This window comes from Medicago sativa, chromosome 1 (genome assembly GCF_051527215.1).
Source record: "Medicago sativa cultivar Bolivia chromosome 1, Bolivia_mono, whole genome shotgun sequence".
Lineage (NCBI taxonomy): Eukaryota > Viridiplantae > Streptophyta > Magnoliopsida > Fabales > Fabaceae > Medicago > Medicago sativa.
Genome location: NC_140749.1, coordinates 66,959,937 through 66,973,382, shown reverse-complemented (window position 1 = coordinate 66,973,382; position 13,446 = coordinate 66,959,937). Strand labels below are relative to the sequence as shown.

Below are 13,446 nucleotides of genomic sequence, written 5' to 3'. Positions count from 1 at the left end.
AGGGTATGTATATTTTTTTTTTTGTTGTGAATTTGATGTCGATAAACTAAGTTTGACGTAATATTGGGCTGCTAGCAGAGGCTAAAACGCAAAGATGACAAAGTTAAGAACACTAAATAAACTAAATAAGTGTGTCACACATTGCCTCATTGAATTAGAAGACTTCATTCTAATGAAATGAAATGAGATGGTAAAGAACAACTTTTGTGGCAAAAATGTGATACTTGTAGAAGAAAGAGACTAAGAGACAAAAATATTAAGAAAAGATGATCGACATCGGTTAAGAGATAAGAAGTTGGAGATATTAAGTTTAAATCCGGACAAAAAAAAAAACAAATACTATAACAACCAATTAATAATATTTGTCATTAAAAAAATTAATATTAAAAAATGGTGGTTTAATTATATGTTGCTTAACACGGATTTTATCTAGTTTGAGATTTTTTTTTTGGGTGCTAATTTGAAACTTATTATACTCACACTTAATACTATATGTTTTGTATCAAGGTGGATATGTCAGAATCATGTTGATTCGTCGTAATTTTGCAGAAGATACAAAGTGTAGCTTTTGAAAATTACAGTGAGTCATCGTGATTCTGACATACTTATGTGATACTCAAATAAAAAAGTTGGTATTATATTTAAGAACTATATGTAAGAATTTGCATTGGAGATGCTCTAAAGAGATTTTGTAAATTGGACTAAGATCAATGACATAACATATGCAGTTCAGAAAATACATCTTCACCTAAAATCTTATGTATTTAATATATGGGTCATGTCAATTATATGTTGCGCAACACACAATTTTTTTCGAATTTGAGATTTATTTTTGTGAATTTGAAACTTCTTATATTCACACTTAATACTGTATGTTTGATATCACAATGACTATGTCAGAATCACACTTATTCACTATGATTTTTCAGAAGTTTAGCTTTTGAAAATTACAGTGAGTCATCATGATTCTCACATACTTAACGTGATACCAAACATAGAACAACACACTACTCTTTAAGCATATTAAGTTTAATTTTTTTAAGACAATATTTCCTTTTATAATTCCTTAACATTTCCCATTTTTTAATTATATTTTTGTAAAATAAAGCTCTTCCAAAATTATGTCAAAAGTTTTCTAGATAAGACAATTGAAACAAAACCTCAATAATTCCAATTTTATATATATATTTTGTCACACAAGTTAATTACATTGCAAAAAACACTGAAATGGATAGGGACATTAAGAAATTAAAAGATTGGTTGACTGATAGAAACAAGCTGAGTCACATCTGCAGGTATAAATATATAGCAAACACTAAAAACCAGTGACAATCAACACAGCATAATTTAGTAAACAAACTTTATCTAAGTTCCAACTTTAGAGTATTTCTTTCAATATGTATTCAGGAATGATGGAAGGAAACACTGGATGGAGTGTAATGGAAGAAGATAGATGGAGGAAAGGACCTTGGACTTCTGAGGAAGACAAATTACTCATTGAGTATGTCAAGCTGCATGGTGAAGGCAGATGGAACTCTGTCTCTAGGCTTGCAGGTACATACATACATGATACAACCAAACTTTATACACATTTTTTGTATTTTAATTCCTAACATAGTACTTTGTACCTTAGTTTAATTAATACCAATTGAATTCTTAACTCCTTATTGATCATATATTATTTTTGCAGGACTGAGAAGAAATGGGAAAAGTTGTAGATTGAGATGGGTGAACTACCTAAGACCAGACCTCAAGAAGGGTCAGATAACACAACAAGAAGAAAGCATAATCCTAGAGCTACATGCTAGGTGGGGAAACAGGTACAAATTTGAACTATGTCCCTTGAACTTACATGTTTCCTGTATTAGACATGTGACACTTTATCCAGACCCGTGTTGCGTTGCGTTGCAACACGGGTTAATGCTTCTAGTTGATTATTACTAAATAAAAAACATTTCAGGTGGTCAACGATTGCAAGAAGCTTGCCGGGGAGAACAGACAATGAGATAAAGAACTATTGGAGAACTCATTTCAAGAAAAAGACCAAAAACCCCTCTGATGCTGCTGAAAAGGCGAAAAATCGTTCTTTCAAGAGGCAGCAGCAACAACAATTGAAGAAACAACAGCAACAAGTTCAGATGCAGCAACAACAACTGCAATACAACATGGATATGAAAGGGATAATAGACTTGTTGCTTGAGGAAAATGACTACTGTACTAGTGTGCCTTCTACTTCTCAAGAGACACAAGAAATGGTTTCCATGTATGCTGATACACAAGAACAACAGGGTTGCTTTTATTCTATGCTCAATGATAATAGTGGTAATGTCTATGCACAAGAGTCTTCAAATGAAGAGAATTTGTGGGATGAACTTTGGAACTTGGATGATGCTCTTGGAAATTCAATGCAGCTAATGCTACAAGCAAAGCCAGCCAATGTGCACAATGTAGTTACTCCATTTTGTTAAAAAATTTGTGTAACCCTTAATTATGTTAAGAATAGTACTAAAAAGCTCAGTGTTAAGACTAATTGATGCATGAACTGTGGACTCATTGTAGCATATCATATTATGAAGGCTAGTTTTTTGTGACCGTCTCAACTTTACTCTCTTGCTTTGAAATTTTTATTCTTAATCTTCACAAAGAGTTGACAACTTTCCTTGGCAAAGGCTAGTGTGAAAAAGTGTCTCAAGTGATCTACAATAGACCGATGTTTGAAAATCGCTCAAGACTTCAACTACGTCGGCGTTGCCAACTTTAAGTAGAAGTTCTTAATTTTTTACATCCTTATAAACGAGACAGATATAACTATTTATTCGACAAAAACAAAAGAGAGTAAATATAATTTGAATTTTAAGACTTAACTATTTGTTTTCCATATTTTTTGCCAACCGATACCGATTGGCTCGCAGTCTCGATCATTAAGACGAGCAATACTTTGAGTTAAGCCTACTTACCAAGATCAATATTAGTCATTAATAAAGTTTCAAAATATTTTCAAATATTGATCAACCGTAGATTATAAATTATATTAGACACTTCTACATGTATATACTAACAATGTTTTGGGAACCAAATCGGATCGGGCAGTTGAGTTCAACCACGGTTCGTTCCAAGTCTCTAAGAATGGAGTTGAACTGCATTTTGTTCATCAAGGTGTTTTTTGTTTTTTGAATTTCCTTTTAAATACTTATTTATTTATTAGTAATCTGATTCAATTGTCGTTCAACTGATTAAACCAATAGATTCATGAGCTTGAAGTCTCATCTATTCAATCTCTTGTTTTATTTTTAAAACATTGATTTCTAAGCTACTATCATGGTGGGGAAGTGAGATAAGTATTGGCTCACATACAAGTTAATTTTCATCATTGAATCGATAAATTTCATCCTTAGAGAATATACTCCCTATTCCTTTTTATGTTTTTCTTCTTTATACAGATAAAACTTAAGAGAAACACTTGTGTAGACCAAGACCAAGAATTTTGGTTTGGTCACACACAAAGAGAGAAGAGAGAGAAAATGTAGAAGAGATAAGAAAAGAGAGAGAAGGAGAAAATCTTGTGTGTGTAACCAAACCAAAATTCTTGGTCCTAGTCCACACAAGATTTTCTCTAAAACTTAATGATCCAATAATAAAAGAACACATTTGTTATTTTACTTATGCAAATCAAACAAAGTCTGATTTTCTGATTTCTTTTCCAGTTACTTTTCGTCTTGCAATTGTGTGAAACCAAAGCGGAAGTAGAGAGTGGAAGCTTAAAGACCCTTTGCGTCACTTGGATGGGAAAGTTGTGTGCATAAGCCACATCATGCCATTATTGCAAAAAGAAAATCCCTTTTTGAGCATAGATTATAAGACACCTAATGTACTAGCTAGTACAACTCCATGTGGAATTCTTGAATGACATCTTTGTCATCATATTCTGATATTCTTTATGTCTAATTTAAGCAACACATACTACAAATGCTCTTTTATTTTTATCATATCTATCAAATGAATAAATTTGGGAATTGGGATTAGACTTAAACTAAGATAGAATTGGATTCTTCAAATCTAGCATATCTCATAGACTCATACGGTTGCATTTTTTAATTTCACATACCATCTTTTTCCTTGTGGATTATACGGAAGCAGATTTTCTCTTATTCCAGTAGGATGTTCTAAGGCATCTCTTATACGGCCGAGATTATTTTAACTAAAAAGACACAATTTTCAATATTAACTGTTTGATCTCAGATGAACGGTCGAGATTGAAAAATGAAACTGTGTGCATCTATTAGAGCAACAAATCCGAATCCTAGGTTATACCTTTAACATGTACGTAAAAGTATTTTTTAACCAGCGATTGGACATTACATTCTGCTAGTATCTATGGTATCATGTATGACAGTTTTAGAATCTAGAATTAAAGAGGGATATATGCTGCTTAAAATTGTTCTTTAAGACATGTATGGTTTAAATTGATTTGTTGAATTTGAAGAAATAATGATGAAACAATTAATATAAACAATTGATTTATGCTTGAGAATTTTAGTCTCAAATTAACTTTTTATGTATAAATTTTTAAAAGGTAATTGAAAAAAAACAAGTGATAATATTGTTTGGGGAGTAACATATTATTCTTAGTGATACAGAAGTCGTGTGTTCAACTTCTCCCCTAACAAAATAACACTCCAGGAGAAAGAGGTTCATGGAAAAAGATGATTAGAGTGAGGATAAGAGAGGAAGAACAATATGATTTTTCAAAAATAAATTAGATATTTTACTTTTTTGAAGAAGCTAAATTAGCCCACCCAAATTAGCAATAGAAAAATTAGATATTTTTCTATTGGAGGAGGTATTTTTTTATTTTAGCTCTCAGATTAGGCATATGACATCGCGAGGAGACAAGAAAATAGTTATACTTCTTTCAAAAAAAGAAAAGTATATTAGAGTAAGGCTTAATTACACTTTTGGCCCCCTAAGTATCCAAAAGTTGCGATTCAGGCCCCCTAAAAAAAATAACTCTTTTCAGGCCCCTTAAGTTCACTTTTGGTTGCAATTTTGGCCCCCTAGTCCAATTTTGACCCAGTCAACGCTGACGTGGACGCATATTTGAATTTTTTAATATTTTTTTTTAATTTTGTAATTAAAAAATAAATAAAAATTCTGGAAAAATGAAAAATTAATAAAAAAATTGAAATTTTTATAAAAATTCTGAAAAATTGAAAAATTAATAAAAAATTGGAAAAAAATATTAAAAAATTCTGAAAAATTAATACAAAAATTGAAAACAATTCTGGAAAATTGAAAAATTAATAAATAAATTGAAAAAAAATATTAAAAAATTCTGGAAAATTGAAAAATTAATAAAAATGAAAAATAATTGAAAAAATACGGAAAAATTTAAAAATTCAGGAAAAATTAATAAAAATAAAAAATGATTAAAAAAATTGAAAATTCATTAGTATTAAAAAAATTTAAAATTTGAAAAAAATTAAAAAAATTTAAAAATTTCGAAAATATCTGGAAAATTTGAAAACGGAATTCTTAAAAAAACGAAATTCTGGAAAATTGAAAAAATTGAAAATTCTGGAAAATACGGAAAATATTTAAAAATTTTCGAAATTTTCATTAGTATTTTTTCCGGGAATTTTTGTGTATTTATAAACCGGAATACACATAATTTTTTGTAAACCGGAATACACATAATGAAAATTTCCCGGAAAAAATACTAATGAAAATTTAGAAGTTTCGAAAAATACACTGAAAAATCCTAAGCTCGACATATATACTAATGAAAATTTCGAAATTTCGAGAAATACTAATGAAAATTTCAAAAATTTCATTTTTTTAAAAATGATTAATTTTTTTAATTTTTTCGAAAATTTTGAATTTTTTTTAAATATTTTCCAGAATTTTTATTTTTCATTAAAATTTTAATTAGAATTTTTCTAGAATTTTAATTAAAATTTCGAAAATTTCATTTTTCCAGAATTTTAATTTTTTTCGGAAAATTTCGAATTTTTTTTTTTTCAGAATTTTTTAGATTATTTTATTTTTTTTAATCATTTTTTATTAATTTTTCAATTTTCCAGAATTTTTTTATTTTTTTTAAATTTTTTTATTTATTTTTCAAATTTCCAGAATTTTATAATATTTTTTTTCAATTTTTTTATTAATTTTCAGATTTTTTTTTCAATTTTTTTTGTAATTAAAAAAATCATTTTTATTTCTGTAATAAAAAAACATTTTTTTAATTACAAATTTTTTTTTTTTATTTTTTATAAATTAAAAAAATAAAATAAAAAAATTTACACACGTGGCGCTGACGTGTCTGTTGACTGGGTCAAAATTGGGCTAGGGGGCCAAAATTGCAACCAAAAGTGAACTTAAGGGGCCTGAAAAGAGTTATTTTTTTTAGGGGGCCTGAATCGCAACTTTTGGATACTTAGGGGGCCAAAAGTGTAATTAAGCCTTAGAGTAAAGGCTTCTATGAGAAAGAAACAAAGATTTATTTGGTCTTGAAAATAAATAAATAAAAATTTACAATTCACTCATAAAAATCTCAAATGTAAATCAAATTGTCCTATTTAAATAGTAACTTTTGAGTCCCCGTATGAGACTATTTTGATGAGCATTTGAAGAAGAAATACGAAAACAAAGATTCCAACCAAAGGAGTATTAAGTTATTCAAATGATTCAAATGTTGAAGTTGATATATAAAAATGATGAGATAATTGTTGGAAGAGGATCGATAAAGCTTATAACAAGCATCACGACCGATGACACAATAAACTACGCCGTTCTAAAGTTTTTTGAGTGCTACAAACAAGTTGATGGTAACGTAACGATAGCTTATAACAACCACTTTCATGCAATCGATAGCTCTTATGTTTCTGACGAGAACGTTTTCGCGCACAACAACCTCTCATTATCGTTATCACACCTCCGCCACTGTATCCCTTTCACCACAGAATCTCCTTCATCTTCTTCAGCTCAGCATCGACTTTCACGCTCACAAACTCACCCAACAATGTCACTCTCAAATCCTCTCAAATGGTTTTTCCCAAAACGCTTTCCTCACCACCAGGCTCATCTCTGCATACGCCACATTTGGAGAGTTCACCATGTCAAAGTTCGTCTTTGACTCTGTTCAGACCAAAAACGTTTATCTCTGGAATTCCCTCATTAATGGGTATGTTAAAAATCATCAATTTGACAATGCCATTGCGTTGTTTCGTGAAATGGGTCGTTGTTTGTTGCCTGATGATTACACTCTTGCTACAATTTCCAAAGTTTCTGGTGAGCTTCAGGACTTGGTTTTAGGGAAATTGATTCATGGGAAGAGTGTGAGGATTGGGTTTGTGTCGGATATTGTTGTTGGTAATTCTGTGATGGCAATGTATATTAGATGTGGTGAGTTTGGTGATGCTATGAAGGTGTTTGATGAAATGCCTCAGAGGAATGTTGGTTCGTTTAATGTTATAATTTCTGGATGTGCTGCCTTGGCAAGTTTTGATTCTAGTTTAGATGGTGGTTTATGGAATTTTTTCCGAAAGATGCAGTGTGAAGGTTATAGCGCTGATGCTTTCACCATTGCGAGTCTTTTGCCTATGTGTTGTGATAGTGGTGGAAAGTTGGATCATGGGAGGGAACTTCACTGTTATCTTGTGAAGAATGGCTTGGATTTGAAAATGGGTTCAGATGTTCATATGGGTTCTTCTTTGATCGATATGTATTCAAGGAGTAATAAACTTGTTCTTAGTAGGAGAGTGTTTGACCAAATGAAAAGTAGAAACATATATGTATGGACTGCAATGATTAATGGTTATGTACAGAATGGAGCGCCCGAGGGTGCATTGATTCTTTTCCGTGAGATGCAAAGGAAGGATCTAATACGACCCAATAGAGTATCACTTGTTAGTGTGCTTCCAGCTTGTGGCTTGCTTGTTGGATTAATGGGAGGGAAACAAGTCCATGCGTTTTCAATTAAAATGGAGTTTAATGATTATATTTCTCTACGTAATGCTTTGATTGATATGTATGCCAAATGTGGGAGTTTAGATTATGCAAGACGAGTATTTGATAATGGTTCTTACTCCAAAGATGCTATCACTTGGAGTTCAATTATCTCTGCGTATGGATTACATGGCAAAGGACAGGAAGCTGTGACTACATATTACGAAATGCTTCAGCAAGGGATCAAACCAGACACGATAACAGTGGTTGGTGTTCTTTCTGCTTGTTGCAGGTCAGGATTGGTAGATGAGGGCATTAGCATATATAACTCCCTGACAACTGAGTATGCAATGAAACCATCGGTTGAAATTTGTGGTTGTGTTGTAGATTTGTTAGGTCGATCGGGCCAGCTCGATCAAGCCTTGGATTTCATCAAAGAAATGCCAATAATTCCTGGTCCAAGTGTTTGGGGATCTCTTTTAACAGCCTCTATAATACATGGGAATTCAATGACTAGAGACTTGGCTTATAGGTGTCTCTTAGAGCTAGAACCTGAAAACCCTTCAAATTATATCTCGCTTTCAAATACTTACGCGTCTTCTAGAAGATGGGATGAAATAACTGAGGTGAGGTCAATGATGAAAGAGAGAGGTTTAAGAAAAGTTCCCGGTATCAGTTGGATAACTATCAGTGATAAGAATCATTTTTTCACTGTTGCTGACAAAGCGCATCCTTCTTCTAGTTCAATCTATGAAATGCTTGATGACCTTGTATCAATAATGACAGATGGTTGTGCTGATATTGATATTCTAACTTAAATCTCCTGAAATTGGTGGTAAAAATCTTCTCTTTTAAAGTGTTAGTTAACACTGAAAAGAAAACTGGGCAACCATGTAGCTCATCCAACTATGGAACTACTTCTCTGATGGTTTATTCAAAACTCAAAGTCAGACACGCTAATCATGATTTGAGCGAGAAAAAACAGCAGAAATGCCACTTGAGTGAAACTGCTTGATGAGGTGACTGCATTGTTGAACAGGGTGATTGCAATTTTTGTTGCCCTAAGATGCGGAGTAGCTAATCAATGTGCAGATGAGATGCTTGGATGCTCACATATAGTCTAACCATCATGAAGAAGGGGGAAAAAACCTTAGCAATGGTAAATGTAATACAGGAAACAAATGAATGTCACTAATACTATTATCAAAAGAAATGTGCCAGGTCCTTGTTCAAAAAAAAAAATAAAGAAATGTGCTAGGTCATTAGTTTAAAACTAGACTTAGACCGCCCCTTGCGCGGGCATGAGTTTGTTTTAAATTATTTTCTGGAAAGTTCAAAATAAAGCTGACATAAGTCAAATGTTAATGCTAGTGTTAATATTTATGTGTAATAAGAATAGATAGTATTAAAAATAAATTGTTGTTTAAGTTTGATAGGTGTACTGAGTTTGGTGAAGAAATTATAAAAATAAATATAAATTCAAATATGTTTGGATGGTTGAAAATTTAGACACAAATAATAATGTTAAATATGTGGGATGCTAATTTGTGTTAATCCTCCGGCTCCTAGGGGAAGGGGGTCCTAGTAATCCTGAGTTTGATCAGGAGGTAAGTGAAGTCTGGCCAAGAATTGTTTCCACAAAGAATCGAAATCGGGTTCTCCCAAACGATAGGATGTTAATATTAGTAACACTTTAATAATGTGTTATCGCCAAAAATTGACTTTACAATGTAATACAAGAGGTATAGAGTACAATGGTAAATGAATCCTCTCAGATTGTTAAAGGAGAATGATAAAGTATATGAGAACTTGCTTCTGTGCCAACTGAGGCTTTAGTAATAAACCCAACATGTGGATTATTGTTAATAGAAATTTGGGGTTTTAAATTCAAGATTCTGGTTTTAACACAGTTATTGGAATTTTAGTATCTGCAAATTTTGATCTTGAAATATTGTTATCTCTAGGTTACATTAAAAATGTAAGCTTATTATGGATAAGGATTTCTCAACTCTTAATTTGGGTTAGCTGTTGCATATAAGTTGGATTGTCTGCTGTTTTGATATAGTGAGACATTGGATGTTTCTACTACATCTGACCGTGTTGCCCAACTTCTGTCACTCTACCTTATTGGATCTGATCTAGCAATTACATTTTTTCATAAAATGTGTAAACAGTACCTTGGTTAATTCTTTTGTAGTAACTCCAATTTTGTTTATTGTATGCTAAGTTTAAGGTCTCTATTTGTAATAAAAGGTTTTTATTGTTTGGTCTAATACTGAATTTCTGTATGTTCTCAACATATTGAAAATCTTGTCGGCCTTTCATTTTTTCTTTTTCTTTTTTAAGATTATACATTATGAACTTCCCGATGTCCCCTAGACTTTTGTACATCGCTCTGGTCGTACTGGACGTGCCGGAAAAGAGGGTACTGCTGTTGTAATGTACACGAACTAATATCCCTTGAGCGTGATTTAGGCTCCAGATTTGAATTTATTAGTCCACCAGCTATGCAAGATCTTCCAGAATCATCCACCAAGCAAGTTGTTGCTACATTTGATAGAGATAGAAGTAATCAGAGAGGTTCTAGGGATCAGAGAGGATTTAAAACCGGTGGGGATGACTGGCCAACTGGAGGTGGACGATCAAGCAGGTAATTGTCATCAAACAGATATGCGCCATCAGGTTCTAGGCATCAGAGAGGTTTTAAAACCGGTGGGGATGATTGGGTAACTGGAGGTGGACGATCAAGTGGGTAATAGCAATATCAATGATCGCACAATAACAGATAAGGGAATTCAGGGACCTAAGAGTCCTTTCTTAGGTATTGGCAAGAGCTGTGGACATCCATTGGGTATTTGTTTTACTGCTTGCCAAAGCAGTGAGAAGACATTTAGTGGGGAATTCCTAGCCTATTTTAGCGAAGCTACGATGGAAGCTATAATAAAAGGTGGAATAAATACGTCGAACAGGAAGTTGATTTTGGAGATAGGAAACATATTATCAAGTCAACTTCCTGGTGATCCACAAAGACGGAAACAACTTCCGGGCTTATATTGTGACATATCCCAGATGGAACTAAGATTCCTAGGTATTGAACCACCATACTGATCAAATAAGATGAATCCCTTTGGTATTGGGGTTTGATGTGGGTGCTTTCATTAGGATGAAGCTAATGGGAAGATACTTTTTGAGCCAGCTTCACATGTTTGAGTTTGGTCTGTGTTGAGTTTCTCAGCTTTGAATTGCAAATTCAAGGGTATTTTTGTTAAGAGTTTGGTTGTTTTTATCATTTGTTATTTGCTTGTGTACTTTATATGTTTATTTAAGGTTCCAAGTACTAGTGTTATTCTGCAAATTCTAGTTCAATGTATGAAATGCTTGATGACCTTGTATTGGATCAGTAATGACAGATGGTTGTGCTGATATTGATATTCTGACTTAAATCTCCTGAAATTGGTGATAAAAATCTGCTTTTTAAAGTGTCTAGTAAACACTGAAAACTGGCCAGCCATATAGCTCAGCCAACTCTGAAACTACTAGCTTTGTGTTTTATTCATGACTCAAAGTCAAACATACTAATGATAATTTAAGCGAGAGTAGAAAGGCCCGACTTTTATTTAAGTAGTGTACTAAACATGGTTTACTTAATTAGGTGATGCATTGTTGAACAGGGTGAGTGCAATTTGTTCCCCTGAGATACTGAGCAGTTAATCAATATGCCGATGAGATACTTGGATGTTTATATATAGTTTGGCCATCATGAAGGGGAGAAAACCTCAACGGTGGTAAATTATATGTGCCATAGCTCAAAAAGAAACTGCAGGAACCAGAATCATATTAAACCAATACATTTTAATCAATATGCCGTAAGAATGTCTTTTGTATGAATGACATTCACCGAATTCAAACTACCTACCGACATCACGATAAAATAACTTGATGTTTATGGAAATCTCTTCATTTTTGTTACTCATGGATTCTTAACTCTGACCATATGAAATGGATGATGCCTTATCTTGAACGATTTGTGATCGATATGAAGTATGATATTTTCAAAGTAGTGTATGTTAGTGGTGACAATGTTGTTGATGTTAACTATATTTCTCGTCATCAGATGTTAGAAAATGGGAAAGGGAGCATAGAAAGACAGATAATGCAGAATTGAAACTACTGTTAAAGATATCAAATTTTGAACTATGTACTCTTCTGCTAAGTTATTTTTCCACTTGTAAATATAGCTAATTACTTTGTCAGGATCAAATTTATGATTAGAAATGATGAAAGAATGAATAAATATTAGTCATACAGGGTGGATTAATGAATGAGAGAGAGCATGTTTCGATTGTGGAGGTACAAAACAAAGGTGAAAAAAAAAAGTGTCAGACGCGTTATGTTATGTGAGCGAGTCCCACATCGGCTAGTATAGCAGGTAACGTAAGGTGCTTGTGCTATAAAATGAAAGAGATACACTGAAATGAAATCACGGAACCGTGTGATAAGCACAAAGCGAACTATTCTTTCGCCTTTTACTAAAGAATACCGTGTGCGTGTCACTTTAAGCGGTATACGTTTATTTTTGGAAGGGTTCTCGAAAAGAGAGCCTTGCAATATTATTTCAAATTTTTTCTTTGCATTTATATTGTTCTCGTATTTATGACAAATGAATTTTTATACTTCCTTTGTTTTAAAATAATTGTTGATTTTTAGTTTGTAATGCAATACCAACTTTTTCTATTCAACTCTACCTTTGCATTAATACATTTCTTGATGTGTTAAAATCTTAAACGACATTCATTTTAAAATGGAGGGAGGGAGTACATAATATCGTATACGTAGTTTGCAATCGGTGAATGTCATTCATACAAATCTTAAACTTCTTTGTTCGTTCGTTAAATGATGCTTGCTATCAATCTTTAATTCCTTCCTACAAATAATTACAATGTTAACTTTTTCATGATATTGAAGACAATCATAACTTCTTAAAAAAAAAATTTTATCATAACTTCTTATAATTATAACAATGATAAATGGGCAACATCTCATCACCGTTCATCTACTCCATTTTATACAAATAATTACTTTTTTTTTTATCAAAGTACACCAAAACTATCCTATCAAATCCCAGGATGCTTCTGTCGTGGATTATTCTCCATCTTCCAATTTCTCTCCCTGTTGATGAACCAACATGACAGCAAAAAGAGAAATGATATTTGTACAACAATTTTTGGACAACTTTTTTTCTCATACTCACATTATGTTCTTACCATCTCTCTGTTAAAAAGTTCCACATCGGATAAGAGATGGTCTGACAATGTGTTTATAAGTGGGGGCAATCATCACCTCACAAACCAGTTTTGTAAGGTTGTGTTAGGCTCAACCACATTTTCTAAGACTCTTCATTTTTTTCTCTCTATTGTTTTTGACAAATAAGAAGAGAGAAAAAAAAAAAAGAAGGTCGTCACCAATTCAAGTTAATCAAAAAGAAGATTGGTTTCTGGTTTT

General features: G+C 32.4%; 2 protein-coding genes and 1 non-coding gene across 3 annotated transcripts; all 3 read left to right on the top strand.

Annotated features, from left to right (window-relative positions):
* The first annotated feature begins 1,327 nt into the window (after positions 1–1,327).
* Positions 1,328–2,600, top strand: LOC146956591 (uncharacterized). Its single transcript, XM_085729728.1, has 3 exons — positions 1,328–1,554; positions 1,691–1,820; positions 1,961–2,600. Exons 1-3 carry the CDS (start codon positions 1,398–1,400, stop codon positions 2,466–2,468), a joined length of 795 nt encoding a protein of 264 aa, XP_085585854.1. The 5' UTR covers positions 1,328–1,397; the 3' UTR covers positions 2,469–2,600.
* Positions 2,601–6,659: 4,059 nt separating this feature from the next.
* On the top strand, positions 6,660–11,348 carry LOC146956590 (pentatricopeptide repeat-containing protein At3g12770-like). The gene is made up of 2 exons (XM_085729704.1): positions 6,660–9,103; positions 10,010–11,348. The coding sequence occupies exon 1, from the start codon at positions 6,858–6,860 to the stop codon at positions 8,760–8,762; it is 1,905 nt and encodes a 634-aa protein (XP_085585830.1). The 5' UTR covers positions 6,660–6,857; the 3' UTR covers positions 8,763–9,103; positions 10,010–11,348.
* Positions 11,349–12,430: 1,082 nt separating this feature from the next.
* LOC146956589 (U5 spliceosomal RNA) lies at positions 12,431–12,547 on the top strand. Its single transcript, XR_015025072.1, has one exon. It is a non-coding gene; the product is annotated as a U5 spliceosomal RNA (small nuclear RNA).
* The last annotated feature ends 899 nt before the right edge of the window (positions 12,548–13,446 follow it).